The following is a 25,033-nucleotide window of genomic DNA, read 5'->3' on the forward strand; positions in this document are numbered from 1 at the left end:
TGATAGCATCATTCGGGCTATAGGCGATTGTTATAGATAAGAAGAGTGACAATGAGAGGTGAGGGCCGCTTTACATTTGCATCGACGTTAACGCAATTGTTGAGTGATGCCACTCTGCATTTGTGTTGGCGCCAATGTAATTATCGAGCGATGAAAGGGTCATCGATGCAGATGCTGAGTGGCCCTTTCGCCCCTCGATAATTGCAACAACGTTGATACAAATACAAAGCGACAAAAGGGTCGCTCAGCATTTACATCGACGACCCTTTCACCGCTTAACAATTACGTCGACATCCACAACAACCACCCACGACCCCCAACAATATCTCGTTAGCCACTACTAATATTCTCTGCCACCATCAATTGGAATGTTAAAATTATTTTTTTATTTTTTGTCTTTGTGTTTCTGTTAGTAAAACCGATGGCGTTTGGATAAATTGACTTAGATGTTTTATTGTTTTATTTTCATAACTATAAAAACGCAAATGTAACTTTTTAAGGTGTAAGGACTAGAATACTAAAGGTAGCTAAGGGGATAATACGTAATTATCCCAAATAAAAGCAAGAAAGAATATGTAATTGCTTTTCCATTGAAAATATTAATTAGAACAATTCCATCTCACTAATGACAATACTTCTTATGCAGTCTAATACTAATGACAATTCTTCAACCAGAAATCATATGGGATTTGATATCTTCACAGTTTGCCTGCCTTTTTCTCTTTTGGAGAAGTAAACAATACACAATTTGAGATAAGGAACTGCAACACGGTATCAATTGAGAATGGCGTTTATACAATTTGCCTGCCTTTTATTATAAGAAAGTCAACAAAATACAATTAGAGACAAATAGGAAAGTTCATCAGACACAACGGAGGATAGCAAAACTAGTAGTTCCAATGACACTTAAATCTCCATTCTGAGTGAATCTTAATTGGATTTCTGCAAGTTGGATACAAAATTTGATGCAGCAAATGCTGCTGATCCACCAACCACACAGACCAAAGCTACAATGATCTGCAAGGCCACTTCCCATGGATACTGCTCAGGCACAACAAATACACAAACAGGACCCAGGACAAGCAGTGCCAGGCTTATGCTCAGGAGTGTTCCAGGGGTTGCAGGGTCTGTTGCCGCAGAAAGAACTCCGAGTTCCTCTGCCTTTGAGAGGAGGCCCAACCTCTCCACCGTCGAGAGTGAGAGACCAAAGTTCTCAGCTGCGGTGAGTAATCCTGCTTTCTCTGCCTTAGTCAGGAGTCTAAGCTTCTCCACGTTTGTCAGCAGCTTGATGGGTTCTGAACCATTGTTGTTCATTTGTCTTGGGCCTGGCTCACCTAAAGGGAACACTGTTGATCCCTGCATTGCGAATTGATACTTTTTTCGGTCGGTTAATATTTATATGATCTCAGTAGCAAAAGATCAAAAGAAAGTAGCCGCATGATCAGTAGAACAAATGCTTACAACATTGTGCAACTTGAATGCAACACTTTTATGTTGTATATGGAAAAGAGACTACAAGTTAATTTCTAGGAGACAAAAATGAATTACTTTTGCTGTCGGTCACAATTCAGATGAACTCACACCAAAACTTTGGCAAATGAGATACACCTATTTATTTGATGAAGGCCTTTTGCTTATGATTATGTGGACCAAAGTGCAGGTCATCTAAACATGAGCATGATTTGGATTAGGTGACTGTCAAGGAAAGAGCACCATGTACACTGAACTCTAACATCTTATAGGCAAGTCAGATTAGATCTCAAAGGTAAGGTGCAAGCTAACTAGAGAGAAGAACACCAGTGACAAGCATTAATTAAACATCAGACGAAATGAAGAGGATAGATATAAGATTTAGACTCACAACATACTCCCTTACCATGTTGGATTGGATGACCAGTAATCCAAAAATATATCTTGTAGGAAAAAGGAAGCTAAATCATCAAATACCTTGGATATCACAAGTTAAAGAGAGATAAATGGTTATTCACAGACATCATGATGAAGCAACTGTATGTAATCAAATGACTTTAACAGAAAACAATTACATTCTATTCCGATAAACATTGATATGATACAAAGATAGATTGACTGAATCTAGTAAATATTTTAGTTATGGGAGACTTGCTTGCTAGACTTACAGTACACGAATCGAGTACATGACACTAAAGGAACCATAAACTCTCCTAATTATATATGCTACCTGTATCGGTCAAACCTTAAATCACAAATGAAGCATTATAAACCACGAATTCAACAAAATAGCAGTGGAACAGAATAAAGTAGAGCATAAAAAGATTTTATTCTTCAGCTTCTATTATCCGCTTCGAGATGATTGAGCTGCTCACCCTCCTGGTGGCTGATACTCTGGTTCCGGGCTTCGGGGTGGCCATCGACTTGATGAAGAGAGGGCAGCGAGGTATGGCAGGAGAAGATGAGAACATCATTCTGCTGCTGCAGATCCCCACAGCTTCCATGGACGCTCCTCTCCGTCTCTCTCTCTCTCTCTCTCTCTCTCTGGATGCTATCAGAGGCGATCGGCCTCTCGTTGGTGTGGATATTTCGGCAGTGGTCGAGGAGGAGCAATCCTCAGCAGTACACGCGTCATTAGACTAGTGGTGGAATGAAACCATATGCCCTAAGTTTTATTTAGAATATATAAAATAAAAATAGCCAATCACCAACATCGACTCCATGGCCCAATGGATAAGGCGCTGGTCTACGGAACCAGAGATTCTGGGTTCGATCCCCAGTGGAGTCGCTTTTCATTGACTTTTTTTTTCCTTTGTTTGAATAAATAAATGATATGTAACAAACCCCAATCCCCCTATAAAATACCAAATAATATGATTAAATATTTTTCAATAAATGAATGATATTATCTATTGTAACATAATTTAATACTTATGAACCCAACATACAATATATAAAATAAAAAAGAGAATGTAAAACAAATATATATATATATATATAATTAAAATGATACAAATATGTATTTTTATATCAATTATGATAATTGATATTAACATTGATTTTGACTTTAAATCCTATTTAATAGACACATAAATGAACCCTATCATTTTAGCTGTAGTTCTAACGTTGATACTAATAATATTATTATTATTTTCAACTAATCGAGACTCAACATGTTACCTTAGGTTCTTTGTAGATGGCAATCTCTTTCACATAAAGGTAATTTGGTTTGACTTCAATTGTCTTTACATGAACATGATATGAGTCTTATTTTATACAAGTAAAAGATGAACAAACATAGATCTCGACAATTGGTTTTCATTAGCTCTCGTCAATGTCCGAGCTTAAATCAGATTAGGGCAATAGTGTTCGGGCTTAGGTCAGATTAGGCCATCAATGGTCGAGCCATAGCCAAAGCCCTCCTTTAATTAAATATAATAATGATAATAAAGTGAGATTTTATTCCTCTCATTCGAGTATTAAACTTTGTTCTCTTTCTCCCTTTTACTACTACACTAATCACCCGTAATTATTAACTTAGAAAGCACATGTTTTCGCAAAGTATCTTATGATATATTCACTTTACTTAAATAAATAAAAAATACATATAATGTAACCAAAGTATATCTTTCCATACGATGCATCTATTCAGAACAAAAAAATTATCTAAAGCATCCAATATTGATAAAAATATATCTTATTTGTGCATAACATGTATGTCTAAAATACAAAGATATTCGAAGCATCTAATATTCCCAAAATATTCCATTTGAGAGTGATACATTCATATCGGATAAAAAGAATATATGAAGCATCAAACGTGACTAAAGTAGTCTAATCTATTCATATAGGATAAAAAAGAATCAAACACATTATGATATATTTGTTTGAGATAAAAAAAAATAAAATATTCTCTTTGTATATAATACATTCATTCAAGATAACGACAACATCAATTATAATTAGAGATGAGAAGACGACCAATATAATTAATACTTTCTCTTTACAAGTGATATGTCCATCCATTACGTGTCTCGCATGGCCTAAGATAAAAAAGTAATTAGAGTATCATTTATTATCTTTGAACATAAATAATAATCATCAATATCTTAAACAAATAACTTTATATCTTGATGCACAATAAGAGAACAAATGATATGATTCTTATATTTATATCCCTTTGGTTAAATCCTCACGTGTGCTATTGTTTTTGTTAAATTAATTTAGTTTAATAACTATTATTCATATTAATGACTATAAAAAAATTAAAATTAAAATATCTTTTAATATTTTTAACAAAAAAATATTATATGTAAAATTATCAATTTTATAAAAATATATAATCCTTTGATGGCATTAGTATTATTTAGTGTGTTAATAGTATTTTATATTAGTGATAAGAGAGTAACAAAAGTGATTTATATTTTGAGTTTTGCATCGAACATAAATATTTACATTATATATTCACACGATTTTATGGATCAAATATGTGATATTTCGATTCTAATTCCCATTATTATTCTATATTTTTATCGATATAAAAAAATTAAAATATAGCTTTTACATTCATGACTCGCACTCGAATCGCCCTAGAGCAATCTTGATGAGGAGATCATATCTCTTGAGAAGTTTAAGGACTTCTCGAGCTCTCATATTGACAATGAATCACAACTCAGATAAATTTCCTTTCTATTTCTTTTTAAGGTATTCGATTGATAATTTTTTTTCTTCACTTCAAAAAATTAGTGAAGAGGCATATCATTTTCTTTCTTCTCCCCTTTACAAATAAGATAAATTATCATGCTTGTTTCAATAAATAATGTATATTATTGGCAACTGATTAATTTCCTCTGTAAATTCTTCAATCATGATATTTTTTTCTCATAGAAATTGAAAGCTTCAGCCCAGCCATGTGGTTGATCACGAAGGATGAAATTAGAAAAAGGAAATGTTCTTATATTGAAGTTATAGTTCTTCTCATTGATTTGATATTATTATTATTATTATTATTATTATTATTATTATTATTTATACAAATAAGTTTCAAAGTGTTGGGATTTTAGATGGACATTCTTTCCACTACATTGGCTATCATTTGAGCACTTTAGATGTATCATATATTTTTCTTCTCAAGTGTTGGGATTTTTCTTCTTGGAATACCTCGAATGTATATTTTGAACCATCCCCTTGCTTGTAAATGCATTAGAACTCAAATGTTGTGTTTGGTTTGAGTTGGGAACGAATATTATGTTGATGGCCATCGATCTTGCCTTTCAAGCATTATTAAAAAATATAAATTAATTCATTTGGTAATAATTCTAATTTGGTTAGCCATCTAAGGATAATTTAGTTTTTGCCTTTTAGCACGGCCGAATCTAATGGTCATATTTGCGCCACTTACTCTGCACGTGGCCGTGGGCAGTTGTGTTCTCATCGCTCGACACGTGTATCCTCGGTCAGGCGAGCTAGTTGGCGCTTCCGACAGGGCTATGTTAGAACCCTTGCAGATTCTAAACTTGGGGTTGATCTCTTTAGGGGATCGGCCTCCTTGGAACTCTATAGGGGTTCCTCCCTCCAAGTTGCTGCTCAAAGGCTGCAGAAAAGATTCATCTATTGCTTATCAAAAGAGGATGAATACATAGCTATTTATAGGGTTTCTAAACCCTAACTCCTAATAGGACTCCTACTCAAGAGTCCTACTCAAGACTCCTAATAGGACTCCTACTCAAGAGTCCTACTCAATTAAGACTCCTACTCAAGACTCCTAATAGGACTCCTACTCAAGACTCCTATTCCCTTACAACTCCTAATTCTTCTCTAAGAAAAAACCTCCTACATGAATGTCCCTCTTAATTAGAACTCTCCTAGCTAGAGTCCTAACAGAATGTCCCTCTCAATTAGGACTCTCCTAGCTAAAGTTCTAACAGTTTTACATGAATGTCCCTCTCAATTAGGACTCTCCTAGCTAGAGTCCTAACAAACCCGCCCTCTTCAAATCAGCCTTGTCCTCGAGGCTGACGATTCATGAATTTTGGGAATTTGATCTTCAAGTCATCATAGTTCTCCAAAGTGGCATCTTCTGTTAGTAGGTTTGCCCACTGTATTAGCAATTCAGTAGTGGATCGTCGTCGTCGAATCATAATCCGTCGATCAATAATGGCACTTGGCTGAGTCTGAAGTCCTCCTTGGGTAGTCATATTTGGTGGGTGGCTTTGGGCTATCTCCAAGCACCTATTTACAACTTCTGTCTGGCCGTCGGTTTGTGAGTGATGCCATTCCATCTTAATATCCTCAAGGAAGTCGCTGGTCGGAAGTGAAATGGCCAAAACTTCAGCTTGCTCGGGTAGTTGCGAAAGCGCATCTGCAAGAACATTCTCTTTCCCCTTTTTGTAAGTGATTTCATAATCAAATCCAAGAAGTTTTGTTACCCAGTTTTGCTGCTCAGGGGATGATATCTTTCGTTCCAAAAAGTACTTGAGGCTTTTATGGTCGGTTTTAATTTGAAATCGTCGACCAATCAAGTAGGGTCTCCACCTCGTTGCTGCGCGCACAATAGCGAGCATCTCCTTATCATATGTTGACTTATTTTGATGGGAGGGAGATAATGCCTTGCTAGTGTATGCGAGTGGTCGACCATCTTGCATGAGAATTGCTCCAATTCCGACTCCAGATGCGTCGGCCTCAATAATGAAGGGTCGGTTGAAATCTGGTAGTGTTAGCACCGGCATCATCGTCATGGCTGCCTTAAGTTTGTCGAAGGCAACAGAGGCTCTATTCGACCATTGGAAGACATCTTTTTTCAGAAAGGAAGTAAGTGGTGCACTGATCTCTCCATAGTTTTTCACGAACTTGCAGTAGTAGCCTGTTAAACCGAGAAAGCCATGTAGCAATTTTATGTTCCTCGGGGTCAGCCAGTTTTGCATTGCTCCAATTTTGAAGGGGTCTACTACCACACCTTCCTCTGATATGATATGCCCAAATTATTCCACCTTCTTTTGAAAAAAGCAAAAATTCATAGTGGTTGTTGTGTATTCGAAAGGCGATTTTCGGTATGTCTTCTTCGCATACTCGTATTTGATGATACCCGGATCAAAGGTCCAGCTTTGTAAAGATTTGTGCTCCCTGTCATCTACTATTAGAATAGGGTATTTATCCTTGATGGTAATGCCATTGAGAGCTCGGTAATCAATGCATATTCGCCATGTTCCATCCTTCTTGTGTACAAGTAGCACCAGTGAAGAGTAGGGGCTGCAACTTGGCCGAATAACTCCTGTTTCGAGCATCTCTTTTATAATCCTTTCTATTTCATCCTTCTGGAGATGTGGATACTGATATGGCTGAGTATTTGCTGGAGATTTGCTTGGAAGAATCATTAAACAATGATCATGCCGATGGGTAAGAGGTAGATTGCACGGTTCCATAAATATATCTGAAAATTCAGCAAGCAAAGGAAGTAGGTTTGAATCATTAAATTCTATTAGCTCTCCCTTTGTTTGCTGCTCAAGTTGTACCAAGAATCCGCTGCATGCTTTATGCAAAACCTTCTCCATTTGTTGTGTGCAAATCATCGTTACGTCGCCCCCACGTTTCCCGTGCAGTATCACCTGTTTCTCTTTACTGCAAAATTTCATAATTAGTTGTATAAAATTCCAAGAAACATCACCTAATGTCATCAACCATTCAATTTTGAGCATGGTCTTATGATCATCAAGAGGGAGAAGGAAGAATTCTGCAATTATCTCTTGGTCCTGCAGCAATAGTTTCTCCTGCGGGCGCCTACGATCACACTTCAAAATCCGTCTGTCGGTGACCTTAACATCAAACCTGCTGCAATTCTCAATAGGTAAGTTCATATGGACAGCAACCTTACTGTTTAGGAAGTTATTAGTGCTGCCCGTGTCGATGAGAACAGTGATCGATTGTTGTTTGAGAAGGCCTCCAACTTTCATCGTTTGCGGGTTTGAGTAGCCAGCTAGTGTATGTACTGTAACTTCGGTCGGTTGTGGCTCTTCTTCTGCATCTTCTTCTTCATATTCAAGGCTCTCTTTTGGATGTTTAATAACCTCTTCTTCTATCGGTTCAATCATAAGAAGTCCCCCTTTACTACAGCGATGCTCATGGCTCCACGGCTCGTCACAATGCCAACATAACCCCTTCGCATATCGCTCCCGAAGCTCTTCTCTTGTTAGCCTCTTTGGTGTAGGGACTCGGTCGACAGTAGGGGGGGCTAAGGACTTCAATATTACTGGTTGAGGAGCAACCCTAGTCCTCCGAGCTTCATGGTTCAATTGCTCCTCTTGATGTCGTGCGAAAGAGATGGCTGCCATAAGCGTGTACGGTTGTCGCGCTTTAACTTCTCCTCGGATCTCCGGCTTCAAGCCCTCAATGAAGGTCCTCAATAGCTGTTTTTGAGACCAATCAAGAGTTTGATTAGATAACCTTTCAAACCTGGTTTGGTACTCTTGAATGGTGGAGGTTTGTCGGATCTTTGCTAGTTGTCCGTCAATATTCTTGTAATCGGTTGGTCTGAAGCGGATCAGCAGTCCTTCTTTGAATTGTTGCCATGAAAAGACTCCATAAGTATGTTCAAACCAGTCAAACCACTGTATAGCATCCCCTTCAAGATGTATAGCTGCAATTTTCACCATAGATGCATCCGTAGTTTTATGGTACCGAAAATATCGCTCCGCGCGCGAGATCCAACCAATTGGGTCTCCTTCTTCCCATCTAGGGAATTCCACTCTCATGCATGAATAGTTGGGGTTGGTCATAGAGCTTCCCCTCTCTTGGAAGTCATATCTTTGGGCTTGGTGTGATTGGGCAAAGCTCTTTCCTTGATGTGATTTCTTCGGGCTTAGTGGTCGGCCCAATCTGAGTTCGGTAAAGAGCATCCGAATCTTATCCTCCATTCGTGCCTCCAAGGCTTCGAATTTAGCATTGATTGCCTCCTTAGATACCATAGTATATATCTTCAAATCTGTGATGTTAAGATCTCTCTTTTGTTGTTGGGTTAAAGGCATGTATAGGTTGAGAGAAGTGATGGTCGAAAGGGTTGGTGGATTGGTGGATGTAGGCTGCGGTTTAGGCTTGTTTTGTTGCTGTTTTGGGTGCAGTTTGAGGGTGTGGTTTGGTAGAGTTTTAGGGCTATGGATGAAAGGTTTGGATCTGTGGTAGATGGTAGCAAAGGTTTGATAGAAATCAGTGGAAGTTTGCTACAAAATTGTATTGTCTTGTAAGAGCAGAATTGTCGTCGAAGAAACAGCGGTTTCTCGACGAAATTTCCACCAAAAACTTGAGAGATTTGATGAGGGAATTGATAGAAAAATCACAGTTTATATGATAGCAAGGATGTCCAATTTGATCAAGAAAATTTAGGCAGGAACAGCAAGAAAATTGATGCAAGTTGCGATAGCAGAAATCTCGTCGAAAAATTTCAGCGGTCTACGACGAAAATTTGCAGCAACCCAAAATCGTTTTTAGAGATAAATTCCTTAGTAGATCAATCTTAGATGGAAGCCAAGATGATCTATGAAGTGTATAAGAAATTTCATTCAAAAAAGATTGCAAATAGATGGGTTAAGGCAACAATATGCGGCTGAAATTTTCTGCAGCATAGATTTTCAAGTGTAGCAGATTGGACGTAAAAGATCAGTGGTTTATATTGAGAATTTTTCGACGAAACCAAAGGGAAATCCACTGTTAGGAAGTTTCAAAGCAATCATAAAAATTTCGTAGAGATTTGGACAGAAAAAAACATAGTATCAAGATCAAACAAATAGTGCTATGCGGCTGAAATTTTACGGTGCAGATTTTCAAGTATAGCAGATTAGACGTAAAAGATCAACGGTTTATATTGAGAATTTTTTGACAAAACCAAAGGAAAATCTGCTATTAGGAAGTGTCAAAGCTGTCATAAAAATTTCATAGAGATTTGGATAGAAAAAATATAGTAGCAAGATCAAACAATCTATGCTATGCGATTGGAATTTTGCAATGTATCTTTCGTCGTAGAGATGAAAACTTTGCGACGAAAAGTTTATGCAGCAATTTTGGAACAATTTTTTTTTTTTTTGGATTTTCGAATAAGATAACTAAATTGCAGCAGCAGTAAGGTAAGAAACCAGAACCTGTTGCAATTCACGGGGAGATCAAAGGATGATCTGCGGTGGTGGAGATGACGATGGAATTTGGTGACGATCTTTTAAGCAATTGTGGGAATTGCTTTGGGCGGCTGTGGAGGGCTGATGGATGGCTATGGAAGGGCAGCGAGACGCCAAGAACGCTGCTCTGATACCAGGTGTTAGAACCCTTGCAGATTCTAAACTTGGGGTTGATCTCTTTAGGGGATCGGCCTCCTTGGAACTCTATAGGGGTTCCTCCCTCCAAGTTGCTGCTCAAAGGCTGCAGAAAAGATTCATCTATTGCTTATCAAAAGAGGATGAATACATAGCTATTTATAGGGTTTCTAAACCCTAACTCCTAATAGGACTCCTACTCAAGAGTCCTACTCAAGACTCCTAATAGGACTCCTACTCAAGAGTCCTACTCAATTAAGACTCCTACTCAAGACTCCTAATAGGACTCCTACTCAAGACTCCTATTCCCTTACAACTCCTAATTCTTCTCTAAGAAAAAACCTCCTACATGAATGTCCCTCTTAATTAGAACTCTCCTAGCTAGAGTCCTAACAGAATGTCCCTCTCAATTAGGACTCTCCTAGCTAAAGTTCTAACAGTTTTACATGAATGTCCCTCTCAATTAGGACTCTCCTAGCTAGAGTCCTAACAGGCTATCCTAAGAAGATCCCGCCGGCCGAAACTGTCGCCCTCGCTGATGTCAAGCCGACCGAGAGGTGCCCACTGGTCGCTGACGCAGTGGGCCATTCTAATGGCCGCAACTTTCGACCAGTGACGGTTCGCCACGTTGCACTAACCGGCATTTGGCTCCGTGGGTAGCGACGAACGCGCCTCGCTTGCTTGTGATTGGAGAAAGGGTTGTGGAGACCACATGGGGCCCACCGAAAAGTTACAGAAAAGAAAGAGGGGTGGGCCGATGGGAGACGCGCGGGTGAGAAAGTAATGGTTGGTCGTTTTTCTGTAAAGCAGGCAAACACCGGACGTGGCGTTGGGCCTTCCACCCACGCAGGTCCTAACGATACACAGATTTTATACCTGCCTTGTTCCGCTACGCACGTACCATCGGGAAGGCCGTGTGGGACCTGAAGAGTCCATACGTCTCCTCTCGGCTCACAGCATGGGTCTGGGAGGAGGGTACTCGCCAAGGCGGTATGAAAAGCAGTGTACTATTGGACCGACGACATGACAGGGTCGACGCGCCCCCCACTGGCAGCCGGGGCCCGATATGACGTGGCAAAACACAGCCCACGTGATTGACCATTGACGCTGGGGCCCACAGAAGAGTCCTTGGACGACACCGTCGCCTGGTGTGGTAGGTGAACAGGATCTGTTCTTTTAAGTTAAAAGGTGGGCGTAGGGTCGCCCGCTGTTCCATCGCCCACGGTGTTCCCCACGACGAACAGAGACAAAAGAAATCCTGTTGCTACTCGTAAAGACCTACTACGCCGCCCACCTGCCATATCATGGAAATAGATTTAAGGTGGGCCCGACTAGTCTTCGTGGTTCGGAAAGCGGGTCGTCGACGTTTGGGTAGGCGAAGCACTGGTGGAACCAGAGAAGTGTGCCGGACAGGTGTCGGTACCTCTATTTGTCCCTGATAAAACCACGCCCTGTCCGACACGTGTCCATCCGACAGCGACACGAGCGATGGTACAGTTTTCCCCATCGTGCCGCCGGCCATCTCGGTGCGGCGCGACGCACCCTTTCGACACGATCGATCGTGTCAGTGCTCGACACGTACGATATAGCAGGAGACGATCGTCGCGTCAAAGATGATTAAGGGCGATTTAGGCATTGAAAGATAATTCCACGCCGTCCTCTCTGTCTCTGTCTCTGTCTCTCTCTCTAGGCTTTCATCTCCCTCCTCTCCTGCATCCACATGGGCGGATTGTAAATGGTTTCCCCTCGAGATCTTCGCTCCAAATCTTGCAACTCTACTTCCTAATATTTGTACGAGAGTTTAAGGGAGCAAATTGATTCTTTCGCCTTCCAAAAACCTGATTCTTTTCTCGGCTCCCTGCCTCTCATGGCGTACCGCGTCCTTCTCCGAATTCTTCCGCAAATTTTTGTTCTGATCACCAGCGATAACAAGATCCGTCGTCTCGGTGGGATAAAAGCCGTTTCTTGGTAGTCTTTTTGTGTGGCTCGATTCCTTTTACGAGGGTTTTTGAGCTTTAAGATCCTTCCGCCTACTAAAGATCCAAGTTTTCTTGTCTGCCTTCCTCCCTCTCGTGGCTTCCACGAGTTTTGCTCGTAAATTTTAGAACCGTGAGATAAAAATTGGATTTTGCGAGTGGTTCGTGTGGCTTGGCGATGGAAGAGAAGCTCTCTGTTCGGGCAGAGGGCTACCAGAAGGACTTCTTGAGGCGATTCGGAGCTGGCGGCGGCGGACAGGGGGAAGGGACGGAGGGAGGAGGGTCGGGGGAGATCGAGCTCAGCCTCGGTCTCTCCTTGGGCGGACGCTTCGGGGTGGAACCCAAGGAGAAGCGGCTCGTCCGGTCCTCATCGATCTCGACGTTGCCCGTGGAGCGCGACCTCGCCATGGTTCCTCCGCTCGCGAGGACGTGCTCCCTGCAGGCGGAGGCCCAGGAGGAGCTCCGGAAGAGGAAGGAGTTGCAGAGCTTGAAGCGGTTGGAGGCGAAGCGGAGGAGATCCGAGAAGTTGAGCTCCAAATCCAGGATCGCAGACCGGAAAGGCGACATCTTTGACGAGGAAACCGCAGGGTCGAGGAACCGGGTCGCCCCTCACGGGCTTCCGTTGTGGATAGCCGGAGCCGGCAGAGCAGCCGCTCAACCAACGGAGGCACCGAGACGCTTCGGGCTGGTATCGCAAGGCTCGATCGGATCACAAGGAAGTAGCTGCTCAAGCGTTTCTGACGTCGAGAGCCAACCAAAACAAGGTGAGAAATCTCGACCACAATGCCTTCTAATTGCTGAATCTTTTTTTTTTTTGGGGGGGTAATATTTTGCCGGAAATGACTGTTTAGTTCGTTTAATGTTGAGAATATAAAATCATAAATCATGTTTGACTGACATTAAATAACAATTTAGTAGCATCTGCAAAATAGCCTAAAGGACAAATGCCACTCGATGTCTAGCTAATTGGATGCAGCATTGGCATTTGACCAAGAACATCCAGAATTGGCATGTCATCAACTTCTCATGCTGTTCCTCAAAAGATGTATTGTTTTCTTGCCATGCCATCCAAACCCAAGCTAGAAGATCCCATTACAATCTATGACCTGTGTCTCAGGATCAAGAAACAGTCCCCGGGTCGGGAGTCCCATGACTGCTGCGTTGCTGTCACCCGAGCATGGCAGTCACAAGGCAGCATCTGATCATACGACAGCCGCGGCAGTAGGAAAACACGTTGCCGGTGTCACCGGGGAAGAGGGCCAATCAAGGAAGGCTACAGAAGGAGCATTGGACGACAGGGTGCGAGAAAAGGCTGGGAGGAACATGGTCGAAAGAATGCCTTGTGTGTCCACCAGGGGAGATGGACCTAATGGCAGAAGGATCGAAGGGTTTCTCTACAAATACAGGAAAGGGGAGGAAGTAAAGATCGTGTGCGTGTGCCATGGCAGCTTCTTCACTCCAGCTGAGTTTGTTAAGCATGCAGGAGGGGGTGAAGTGGCTCACCCACTTCGGCACATCGTCGTCGACACCCTGCCGTCGGCATTCTTGTGATGGCATGCATTTCTATAGGAATTAGCAGGCAACAGTTGTTGCATGTTAGAATCGTCTGGCTTTTGCGTTATTGGACATTGTGAGTTCTTTTTGTATTTCCGAACTCTCCTACCATTGTCTGTTCATGCAACCTTTTATTGCTTATTGGGAAAACCGCAGGAAAGCGTACCGGATAAACTGCAGAGGGAAGGATTTTTTGGTTCACAGATCACACACGCCGGTTCGCCAACCCAACTCATTCCCGGTTCACTTGATACACGCAGGTGCCGTAGTCGATCTGCCGTGTCACCCGCGTTCCATATGGCAGTCAGCTAAGAAAGAAAGTATTTGGCGGTGAAAGAGATTAATCACTTGATACAATACAAATAGGGGACGTAATAAATCACCTTAATCCATGTCCAGGAACAGAATCACTTGCACCAATTTGGCTCCAAGAATACCTGCTAATGGCAACGCGACAGGAATAAATTAGATAGTAGCACAAATAGGCAGACTCTTCTCTCCCTTGTTCAAGATGTCTTCCTTCTTTGCAACTAAAAAAATGCATGCTTGTGAAACATTTCAAATGCGTTGGATTTATGCTAGCATGTCTTGTTCTTGGAAAAATATTGATGTCAACAGAGTGTACTCGTGCATGTAATGTAAGCTAGCAAGTCCTTTCGTGGAGATTCAATAGGGAATACACAGAACTCAGTCCTCATCACTATCAAACACAATCGCCTTTCGTCGATTGACCGATGTCATCTTCCTCGGAGGAGATTCCCCATCTGAGTCGAACTCCTTGCGTTTCAGAGTACTGCTTCCCGTTTTCCCCCTTGGCTCCTGGAGTAGGTAAAGAGAGCAAAAACGTTTCAAAAATATAGGAAAGGACAAATAAGTCGCTTGAATCATTATATTCCCAAAAAAAATGTCACTCGGCTAAAATCCAAATAAGTCCATTTTCGAACAAGTTCATTTAGACTTATAAATAGCCAAGTCACATATAGCCACTTAAAATACAGCTCAGTCCGGATGATGTACATTTTCACACTACAGGGGTATGGTCCAGCCATCTTTCTAACATGTCGAATTCAAGTTCATTAAACTAAATCATGATGCTACTAAGTAAAATTAAACTGTAAAAATTTTGGCAATCCTAAACTGTAAAAGGAAAACTGACTCCTGCACGAAGTTCTTACGACTAACTGAATGTTTAAAAAATATATTCAACATACCATATCACTTGATGGATGGAAATCTAATTCAGCAGTTCTCATGCAAAAACTCATCCAACTACTATTTGGTGCAACTGTAAGCAACTGGCAATTGTAGTACAAACATAGTCAGCAAAATATAGATTGGGACAGGATAGGGGTGATACAATCTAGGTCGACAGGATCAGTCGGATTGGATAGGCAGGATTATTTCAATCGAGAACATATTTTAGAAATAAAAACTACAAAAAGACCCTAAAAATAACAAACATTAGCAATGAAAAATACCGTTTGATGATTAAAAAGTATATAACCAAACATTATTTAACCTTCATTTTTCATAAGATATCTAACTTCTCGAATATTAATCTGTGAAATCAGAATATAGAAGGTATAAAATTATCTTTAAAATTATGATGAAATAAGAGGATAATTTATTTAAATATAACTGACATGTTTATTAAACAATAAATATCTATTCATCTCATGTATAGATACAAAAAATGATTAATTATGCATACATCACAGAAAAGACCAAAAAACTTTGTAGCTTTGAGGAATAGCAATGTCACTAATGTGCACCCCATGCTTTTAAATCGCATTGCAGGTGAAGTGTAGATAGCACAAAGACAAACAGAGAGAACTTGACTTGAAGGGAGAAGCGGCCATGGAAATGGGATTAATCACAATTACCATGACATGCCCCTTCTCTTTGATGCATTCCCTTTGTCCTTTCACGGTTCAAGCCACCTTTAAATTCTCTCCTTTCTTTTCCTTAAATCCTTTACTTTCTTGTGCTACAATGGACCATGGATATTACAAGAATGCTAATAGATGTCAAAAGCAATGGTTGCTACAAACAGCAAACATAATAGTCACAAATCACTCTTTCTTTCTTCCATGTGGGCTTTCCTCTTCTTCTCCTACCATCCTTTTGCTACTTTTTCCTCTTTCAAAACTATCAAATTGGTCAAAATTGGACAAATTCAACGACTTCAAATTGAATTCAATCTATTCTAGCTGATGCTAACCAATTTCTACTGATTCAGCCTTGGTCCACATCAATAAGGACCATATATATTCATCAAAATAAACCGATTTTGAACTAAGAAACTCATGTAACCTGAGCCAGCTTAATTTGTTTCCTCTGTTAAGATTGAAAAGCTTCATTAATGTGAACACATTTTCTTATAAATTGAACTTCTAAGTTCCACCCGAGATATTTTTTTAACTACACATTTTCAATATTAGAATTTTTAGTTAACATACTTGTAGTCCTGATCTGCCCTTTTTTTTAAGAAGCACACTTAGCATACAACCAAAAAGTAGCGACTCATGGTTTTGCTTGTTAATCTTAGCATACAACCAAAACCTTGAACATCCTGGCCAACATAAACTCCACATCTTTCAAGTCAACTTATGTGATTTCATACTGAGATTATTTCTTAACTATAACATATAATCAAGATTTCTTCAGAAAGTATTTTAGTGACACTTTAACCCAATTTATGCCAAACTTCTTCGGAAAGTCTTTCAAGTAAACTTATGTGATTTCACAAACAGCTTTTATTTGTTAACTGTGACCACATCTATTCAGGACTTCTTCAGTCATTAACTATTTCAAGGACATTTTATCCCATTTCACACCAATCGTCTTCTAAAAGCCATCTCTTTCCAATGTTATTGCATATACATGGCAAGTGTGATTCTTATCTTCAACTAGTTTAACCATATTCTAAAACTCATAATACTAACCAAACAAAGTTGATACATCTAGTGGCAAAATTGAGAAATAAAGACATCGAGTTAATCAAGCTAAAACCATCAGCATGAAACCACATCCAGCCACTGTAAGAACTCATTATTATATATACGAAAGAAACGAGGCTGCAGGTGAAGTTAACAACTATACCTCATCTTCATCTTCCTCCGATGGAGATATTGCATCAGCAGCTTCATCAGCATCTTCTTCATATTCATCTTCATGGTCTGGCTCATCTTCCCTTGCATGTGGTGGGGAACGATCAACCTCCTCACCATCACTTTCATACTCAGATTCCTCCCTGTCGCTCTCAGAGTATTCCTCAAGTGGACGCCTCAGTGGGCGAGCAGCAGACACAGATGGCTTGTGTTGGACATTCCTATGTGAATTTGACTGTTGAACCATACAATAATTGGAAATATCAGGTCAAAGAGAAAAGACTGATAAATAATTTATCTATAAAAGTGTTACTGGACTCCTGGTTTTTTCAAGATACCATGGGAACAGTACATACTGATCACCAGTCTGGCCAAGTACCAGTGAGAAAGCATACAACTTAGTATTGTCTGGTATGTTGACCTTTTTATAAAATTCTTTTGGTGACACTGGGCAGTACAACTCCATATACCCCTTGTTATCTTAAAACTGCATCAGTCTGACAAATTATTAAACCTAGTATCAGTATGGTAATTATAACCTTAATTGGAGCAACCTTCTTTGCATTGATTATGCGTCTCTCAGCCCTTGCTTCTGCTTCCAAATCTTCCTCAAAACGATTTCGAGCTGAAGCCCGATGAGAACTGTAATAGTCATCTGCCTCATCTTCCTGCAATCAAGAAATGCAAACTTAAGTATGGAACAATTATTTCCTGCAGTAAATGACAAGACATGTAACCATAACTCAGTTCATCAAATTGTATAAAACATGTAAAGAGTTGAATGCCAACTAAGGACCAAATAGTTATCACTACTGTTTCCCATATTTAAAAATTTGGTGGCCATTAACTAGTTGGAAGATTTGAAGATGGAACAGTCATCAATGTTGTCATGATCATTGATTGATCATGAGGCCCAAAAGAGTCAAAAGTTGTTTTTAAAGAGAATAGAAGTATAAATTCCTACTTTCAAAAATTAAAAGTTGTGTAAAAGAGCTCTTGTAAACATTTTCTCTGATGGAAAACCAAATGTTTGTAAGTTACCAAATCCAATGAGCAAAACAATGATAAATCCATATGGCCATCTATGCTCCACCAAAGACTAGAAGGCCACAAATGCCTTTACAGGGGGAAATCACACATAAGCAGTAACCACTAAAGATTCATAAACAATAAAACAATGATAAATCCATATGTCCATCTATGCTCCACCAAGCAAGGACTAGGAAGGCCACAAACGTCCTTAAAGGGGAAGAACACACATAAGCAGTAACTACCAAAGACTCGTAAACAATATGCCACAAACGACAAAATAATTAAGTAGGGAGCAAAGCAAAGCAAGATAAGAAAAATTGCCCAGCACATTTGCCAAGTAAACAATCAAGAGATGACATGCATTTTATTTTATATTCCTCAGGAAGAAATGTCTTGGCTTCAAATCCTTTGGAGGTTCCAGCTCTCAAAATCGAGGAGGACAGAATTATTAAGATATAACTTATAACAAGCTAGCATTCTATGATATCTTAAAGCAAACGAAACAAAATAAGCCAGTATCTTTGGAAATTTTTAGGCAGCTTTACCCATGTTAATATGCAGTCAGTCAATTTTTGTAATAAACACAGACCTCATCAAGTGCATCCTCCAAAAACCCTGGAGAAAGTTGTCTTCGCCCTCTATGGACAGGTTGCGCATATTTGCGATTCACTTTTTCCCTTTTTCTGTGAAGAAGTTCATTGGCTCTAATAGTTTGACCTTCAACCTGCAATTATTCAACTAAGTATAAGCAAATAACCAGTCTAGCAGGAGGCTCAAAGCAATAAGATATGTCCAACAGAAAATTGTGCATTAGTTACTAATGTAATTAATCAAGTCATCCTTGGGTTACCATAGTGCCATGATGTTTGATTATATTAAAAAAAAATGTTTGATTATATTAAAAAAATGAGCAGATGCTGTGTTTTTACCCTTTCTTTTGCTTCCTTCTCTTTCTCTGGATCAATTTCTGTAATACAGTTCTTCACCTTATAAACTTTCTTATGACGTGAATCAACAAGAGCAGTTAATAAACGATGGGACTTTGACAATAATGAAGATGGCATAAACTTCATCTTTCGTAAAAGCCTCCCTTGAGATTGCAAAATTCCCTGCATCACCCATATGTAACTTAGGCTAAGAATTGTAGCTAAGATTAAAAATCATGGGAACAAAGAAATAAAACTGCAGATATGACAAGATTAAGGATTAGAAATAAATCTGCAAATTCTGCACCTTTCCATGACGAAGAAATAGGTGGCTTTGATCCTGACGTGCATCATGCACTGATATATCAAGAACTTCATTACCAATTAATAACTGTAGGCTTCCATCTTTCCATCTCACAAACCGTGCATTGCTTTCATACTGAAAAGGAAAGCATAAAATTGTTAGATATATGAACTAAAATAAGCCAGAATAGATAACAAGTTCTGTTAGTGTCAAAACTTCTCTACTTGGTTGCTAATCCACTGAATAAAAAAGATCCATACTACTTTTGAGGCCCTCAGATCTTCAAAGCATACCAATGAATTCAAAATTCAAAAAATAAAAGAAGGATCATAAAAACACACAAGAAAGACATCTAACACCAAAATATATGATATAAAAAAAAATTGTAGTTGATCGAAGAAAACTGGGAAAATCTTCAGTGATGCCAAGGAACAAAACAAAGAACAAAAAAGGGCAAAAGAAAAACATAGTCCCAATTCCAACTTTTCATGTATATCCTTAGTATTCACTACTAATAACTACATTCAGTTCAGCAGAGATCCTCATAATTCTTAATTCAAAACCTTAATAATGAATCACTCGATATCTTAACATGTAAGAAGGTGACTACTACGATCCAAAACTTAAATTACAAGTTAAATATCAATCTATAAATTTTCATATATTTTTTAAACCAGTACGTTAATACAATTATTCTAAACACCAAGGAGAATGAGGGGAAAAAAAGCTGCATGTAGCTAGCCAGTAGAAACAAATAGCAAAAGGCCAAGGCCACAAAGAAAGCTATAAATACCATTGTTTCAACAGATCACTTGACAAGTAGATGACCATAGATGGCAAACGTTCAATGCCACAAAGGCAGCAATCAAATTACTGATGTATACAAGATTATATCTTTTTACAAATAAACTACAACTGGAACCTTGAAATATTAACAAATTAAGGAAATACAGAAGTCAATATAATTCAGATGAAATCATTACTTACAGAGACTGTGCCATCACGATTCTTGACTGCTCTCCAGCGGACAATATTGTCCTCTAGACGAATCCGCTTCTTCACACCAGATTCATCAGTCACAAAAACATCTTCTTCCACGAATGTCTTAGGATCAAAGGGCTTTGGATCAATATTCATAATGTTAGACACTTTAATGACGTTCATCTGAAAAGAAAAAGCCTTCTCTTAGAAAAGACATGCTGTTATGCTATAAAAATCACAGAAGTTATAGAACCATATAACAGATCATCCATACATTGGCAGAACAACAAATGTCATTTTCATTCAATAAATCCATGTGACTCTATTCTCAAGAAAGAAATATTATTTACTTCTGTTTAGACAACAAGTCTACAAGGGAAGCAAAGTTACCGACTCTAGTTTTCCAATTCTAAATAGTTATGAAGTTGGCAATGCAGGTTTGTAAACACAATACGTCAACAAATGATAATTCGTGAGAAATAAAAAAAGAAATGGTTATGAGTAGCCCTACAGGGTGATCTTTGACCAGAAACTCATCAGACCAGACACAGGAAAAGAAGATAAAAGGCTTGAGTAAGTACAAAAGGATAAACCACAACCATTTCCATAAGTCATTGCATACAATATCGTGTACAAACTTAAGAGAAGAGGTATGTAGAGGAAGTAGCTGCCGTAATATAAATTAAAAAAATTAGCAAGCAAAATTGCTCACTCTATCAGGTCGACCTGGTGGAGCTCGTAATGGAACCTCCAAATCCAGTGGAGGGCCAACTGGTTTATCTTTAGGTTTTTCTTCAAAATTCTCATCCTCTGATGCATACTGCATATCTTCATCGGGCACTATATCTTCTGGTCTTAAATCTCTCTCGTAGTTTGTTTCCTCCTCCGCAGGAGATCTCTGGCACAGAAGAAAAACATATACACATATATTTTCTGTGATTGTAACAAACAAAACCAGTATAGAAAGAGCAACCACATTTACAATTTTATATAGGATAAATAATTCAAGTAAGAAACAATTTGTATACTGCAATGTTGTACACAAATCGACTTTTACATAATAGTCCTCAGATATTTGCTAAGAATGTAAATCGTATAGATAATTTTTCCTGACAATCTTACATTTTTTTACTCTTAGTTCAGCAAATGCTACATCTGGTTCATACTGTAAATCTATCACACAATAAAAAAACCCCATCTTCTTAAAGTTCACAGATAACAAGAGCACAAAACCTTTTAACAAAGGCATTTTTCTGTTACAATCTAATCTCAGGTCAACCACATGGTTTGTGTAATTTGGGTGTCTATTAAAGGTGTCCACCACTACCCTTTCCAGTTCAAGTATGTAAGTCAGAATTCTATCTCCATATTCCATTGGCTGGATGAACTAACCAATAACAGTATCTTCTATGCCAAGCAATTTAGTCCCTGTTTGGACATGAAAACATACATTACCTAACAACATAGACCAGAGAAATGTCTTAGATAACCTATTTCAATTAATTAAATTTGAAGAACCCTAACAAACATTTCCCTTTGTAGGAAGAAAGCAAATAGTGATTGTGTAACAGTCTCACATGTAAATCATCCTCAATTTCATCTTGACCACCATATTCAGCTGGTTCATCCTCATCAGAATCTCCAAATACATCACGAACAACTTCATTGTCTTTTTGCTCACTCGTCAGCCTGTCATAAATGTGGAGAAATTACCAGCACATGAAATTGAAGCGTCCCAAACAGAGTTATGTAAAGAAAACAAGCTAACCAATACTATAGAACAAAAGTAAAGTGGAATTAAGTGGATAATGCATGAGCATATAAGGTTTCCCCTTCTATTGCAAACCTGAACACGATTATGTCATTGTTACTTGGGAATTGAACTTTAACAGCTGGAAGAAGATGCCTGAACTACAAAAAGCACTATTCCTATAACATCAGTCACAAAGAATCCATTATAGATGCTTGGCCAGAGAACCCATCAAAATGAACTGTTTGAAAACATTCAAAACGGACTTATAGAAAACGTCAAAGTCATCCTCGAGATAGTGCTAAATCTTATTTGCTGAGTAGTGCACTTAACAAAGTCAGAACACAATAACTCAAAATAAGCATACATTTTACCATTATAGTAGAAGTTTTTTGTTCAACAAGAATTTAAGCAATGGATAACTATAACAAGTATCTCACAAGTTGACTACTAACTTGGAATTACAATAAGTCTATAACAAGTATCTCACCATTTGACGAATGACTTACTTTACTATAACAAATACCATACTATTTGACTAATGACTTGGATCTAATCATGGAACATGTGAGTGGAAACACAACTCATTGAAATTTCACCTTGGCTTCCGAGGTTGATCGGAGTCAATGTCTTCATCTTCATGATCAGCATAACGATTACCTTCAGATTCTTCAGACTCACTAGCCACCACTTCTCTTCTCCGGCTAGTAACTACCCGTTGCCCATAACCCTCCTCCTCACTCTCAGCATCTTTGGGTTCACTTTCCATCTTCTGGTCACTGACTTCTCTTTCGGCAGAACTCTGAACCCTTTCCCCATCACTCTCCCCTTGCTCAAGATCAACATCATATGCTTCAGCTTCACTTTCCACTTCAACCTCTCCTTGACCCTCAATTTCACCTTCACCTTCACCTTCACCCTCACCCTCACCCTCACCCTCACCCTCACCTTCACCTTCATCATTTTCAGCCTCACCTTCCCCTTCATCCTGAAACACACAAAAAGGGACGTTGATGAGAAAAACACTGATTAACCAAGCAAGGTTCCAAAAGTAACAATAACAGCGAGCAAAACAACGGCTCAGAAGACATATCTAATATTCAATGCCAGATAGGATCACTTTAGTGTAAAATATTCACTGTTTCAAACTTTAGCATTGCAACATTATATAGCACATTCAAGTACATTAGATTATACCATATGCCATTGGATCAAACAATCCAGAAAATAATATTCGACCAATTCAAACAACAACAGAAACAAAGAACATAATTGATCCTCAAATTCAAAGATTCTGGACCGTTCAAACAACAACCAAAATAAAGAACAATACAGCAGATGCTAAAGTTCAATGATTCTGAGAAACATACACAAAAACATCATTAACTACGCTGCACGCAAAAAGCCTTGTGAAAGTCTTTTTTATTATTATTATGAAACATTAGATGTCATTCTTCTAATTCGATTTCTTGATATCATAAGAAAATTAGAAGTCACAGTTTAACCATAAAGGAACGGTCCATCTTACAAAGACCCGTACCCATTTATCCTTACGTTTTTTCACAGAACAACTTCCTTCGAAACAAAAATACACAAAAGGAACAGGTCCACGGTCCTACAACCCCTACAGAGTTCATCTATTTATCGCCAAAACGAATAAAGAAGACGCGGACTTGCTTCTATCTTAAATTACGTTATTTCTACAATCAGAACATGCGTTAACAAAACAAATTCCAAAATTTAACCTTTTCCGTAAACAATTGAAAACGACAAAAACAAATAACACTTCGATTCTATAACCCTAATTCCTTAACCACGACAAGAAGCTGAAGAAAATGCTTCATTGCAATCAGGTACCCTTCTCACACTTTAAATTCGGATAAGATACCAGTCATGGACTCCGAAACATCAGAAATTAGGGCAAAAATAAGGGAGACGAAGAATATAACCTAAATCAAAGGGAAATTTCCAACCCTCTTTTTTTGTTCGTTGAAAGATAAAGAGGGATACCGATTGGTAATCGGAGTGGTTGGTGGCGTCGTGCTGCTCGGAATCGACCTCCTCCTCTTCTTCCTCTTCGTCCTCCGACTGCTCGCCGAAGAGGTTCTGCATCATCTGGTTCCTCGTCTCGTCCACCATCTCTCTTATCTCCTTCTATTCACCACTCCTTCCTTCCCTCTCTCACTTTCTCTCTCGATCTCCCTAGACCGATCAATCTCCCGCTCCTCCTCAGTCTCACTGGGTGTTCTCCGGATCCGCGCCGCAACCTTTTGCCGTCTCTGTCTGTGATTGCTCAGGCCTACCTTATACTCCGCTCCGTCACGTAAAAATTTTACGCTTTTTAATTACGTGATGAAATCAAATCATTCTCAGCCGTCAGATGAAGAAGTACGTGATGAAAAATATGTTTTACGCATATAACTTCTACTCTTTGTCTACCCGTTTGGTTATTGGGTGGAAAAACACCGTATGTGATGGTGAGAGAAAACAGGGTACGTTGGTTTTATGATATAACAAAAATCATCCAATACTTTTCGAGAAATATATTATATGATGATATATTATTTACATTATCATTTTATACCCCTAATAAAATGTCAAGCTTACCACCAATTATCAGACCACACAAATTCTCACGGTCAATTAATTCTATTTTTTCATAAAAATTAATTACATAATTTCTTCTAAATTATACACTTTAAAATGAATTTTGACGGTACTCTTCACGGGATCTACTAGTTACTTTTAGTTTATTTATTGAGGAATAACAAGGGAAAAATAAGATCAATTCATATCATATCACTAAATAGTCCTAAATATCTAAAGCATTATTATGCTAACTTACCAGGCCTTCATACCCCTATTGTCCAATAGCAAGCTTAGTAATTTTAATTGGACTTTTTCGTTTACCCATTGGTACTTGGTTTGGTCAAGTTTCTAAGTAGGACCCACACGAACTCATCTGATTTCCCAATCATCTAGCAGGTGCATAACGGGCAAGTCGAAGAATAGTGGGCGTAGTATTGTTGTTTAACAAGAGTGGGTGACCTGTTGGACCCTTACGGCCTAACAGGAGGCCCAACCCAAGAGTGTTCGGATAAGTGAGGGTAGTAAAGTAATTGCACATCCATGTCG

The 25,033-nt window shown here is 39.0% G+C and overlaps 3 protein-coding genes and 1 non-coding gene across 7 annotated transcripts; 2 read left to right on the forward strand and 2 right to left on the reverse strand.

Annotated features, from left to right (window-relative positions):
• Nucleotides 1–778: 778 nt before the first annotated feature.
• LOC135648512 (uncharacterized) lies at nt 779–2,550 on the reverse strand. Its single transcript, XM_065166268.1, has 2 exons — nt 2,346–2,550; nt 779–1,356 (listed from the first exon to the last, which is right to left on the reverse strand). The coding sequence occupies exons 1-2, from the start codon at nt 2,472–2,474 to the stop codon at nt 931–933; spliced, it is 555 nt and encodes a 184-aa protein (XP_065022340.1). The 5' UTR covers nt 2,475–2,550; the 3' UTR covers nt 779–930.
• Nucleotides 2,551–2,685: 135 nt separating this feature from the next.
• On the forward strand, nt 2,686–2,758 carry TRNAR-ACG (transfer RNA arginine (anticodon ACG)). Its single transcript has one exon. It is a non-coding gene; the product is annotated as a tRNA-Arg (tRNA).
• Nucleotides 2,759–11,866: 9,108 nt separating this feature from the next.
• On the forward strand, nt 11,867–13,906 carry LOC103997368 (ninja-family protein AFP3). Its single transcript, XM_009418557.3, has 2 exons — nt 11,867–13,005; nt 13,359–13,906. The coding sequence occupies exons 1-2, from the start codon at nt 12,420–12,422 to the stop codon at nt 13,790–13,792; spliced, it is 1,020 nt and encodes a 339-aa protein (XP_009416832.2). The 5' UTR covers nt 11,867–12,419; the 3' UTR covers nt 13,793–13,906.
• A 391-nt stretch (nt 13,907–14,297) lies between these two features.
• Nucleotides 14,298–24,188, reverse strand: LOC103997367 (protein LEO1 homolog). 4 transcript variants are annotated; one of them, XM_065168228.1, is made up of 12 exons: nt 23,909–24,187; nt 22,847–22,886; nt 22,498–22,798; nt 21,726–21,837; nt 20,861–21,046; nt 20,155–20,331; nt 19,171–19,302; nt 18,867–19,046; nt 18,527–18,661; nt 17,445–17,573; nt 16,898–17,140; nt 14,298–14,614 (listed from the first exon to the last, which is right to left on the reverse strand). In XM_065168228.1, exons 1-12 carry the CDS (start codon nt 24,035–24,037, stop codon nt 14,483–14,485), a joined length of 1,896 nt encoding a protein of 631 aa, XP_065024300.1. In that variant the 5' UTR covers nt 24,038–24,187; the 3' UTR covers nt 14,298–14,482. The 4 variants fall into 4 exon arrangements, with proteins under 4 accessions (XP_065024300.1, XP_065024299.1, XP_065024298.1 ...); XM_065168227.1 differs by having other exon boundaries at nt 22,498–22,804; XM_065168226.1 differs by having other exon boundaries at nt 22,498–22,810.
• Nucleotides 24,189–25,033: the final 845 nt, after the last annotated feature.

This window comes from Musa acuminata, chromosome BXJ3-9 (assembly GCF_036884655.1).
Source record: "Musa acuminata AAA Group cultivar baxijiao chromosome BXJ3-9, Cavendish_Baxijiao_AAA, whole genome shotgun sequence".
Lineage (NCBI taxonomy): Eukaryota > Viridiplantae > Streptophyta > Magnoliopsida > Zingiberales > Musaceae > Musa > Musa acuminata.

What these genes read in the sequence shown, in the direction of transcription:
- LOC103997368 (XM_009418557.3), top strand. Translation starts at nt 12,420, where the DNA reads ATGGAAGAGAAGCTCTCTGTTCGGGCAGAGGGCTACCAGAAGGACTTC. An exon ending in CGAGAGCCAACCAAAACAAG is followed by an intron (nt 13,006 to 13,358) that starts GTGAGAAATCTC and finishes CCTGTGTCTCAG; the next exon opens with GATCAAGAAACAGTCCCCGG.
- LOC103997367 (XM_009418556.3), bottom strand. Translation starts at nt 24,037, where the DNA reads ATGGTGGACGAGACGAGGAACCAGATGATGCAGAACCTCTTCGGCGAG. An exon ending in TATTTCTTCGTCATGGAAAG is followed by an intron (nt 19,047 to 19,170) that starts GTGCAGAATTTG and finishes TGGGTGATGCAG; the next exon opens with GGAATTTTGCAATCTCAAGG. An exon ending in TGGAGGATGCACTTGATGAG is followed by an intron (nt 17,574 to 18,526) that starts GTCTGTGTTTAT and finishes TCTTGATTGCAG; the next exon opens with GAAGATGAGGCAGATGACTA.
- LOC135648512 (XM_065166268.1), bottom strand. Translation starts at nt 2,474, where the DNA reads ATGGAAGCTGTGGGGATCTGCAGCAGCAGAATGATGTTCTCATCTTCT. An exon ending in GAGTATCAGCCACCAGGAGG is followed by an intron (nt 1,357 to 2,345) that starts GTGAGCAGCTCA and finishes TTCGCAATGCAG; the next exon opens with GGATCAACAGTGTTCCCTTT.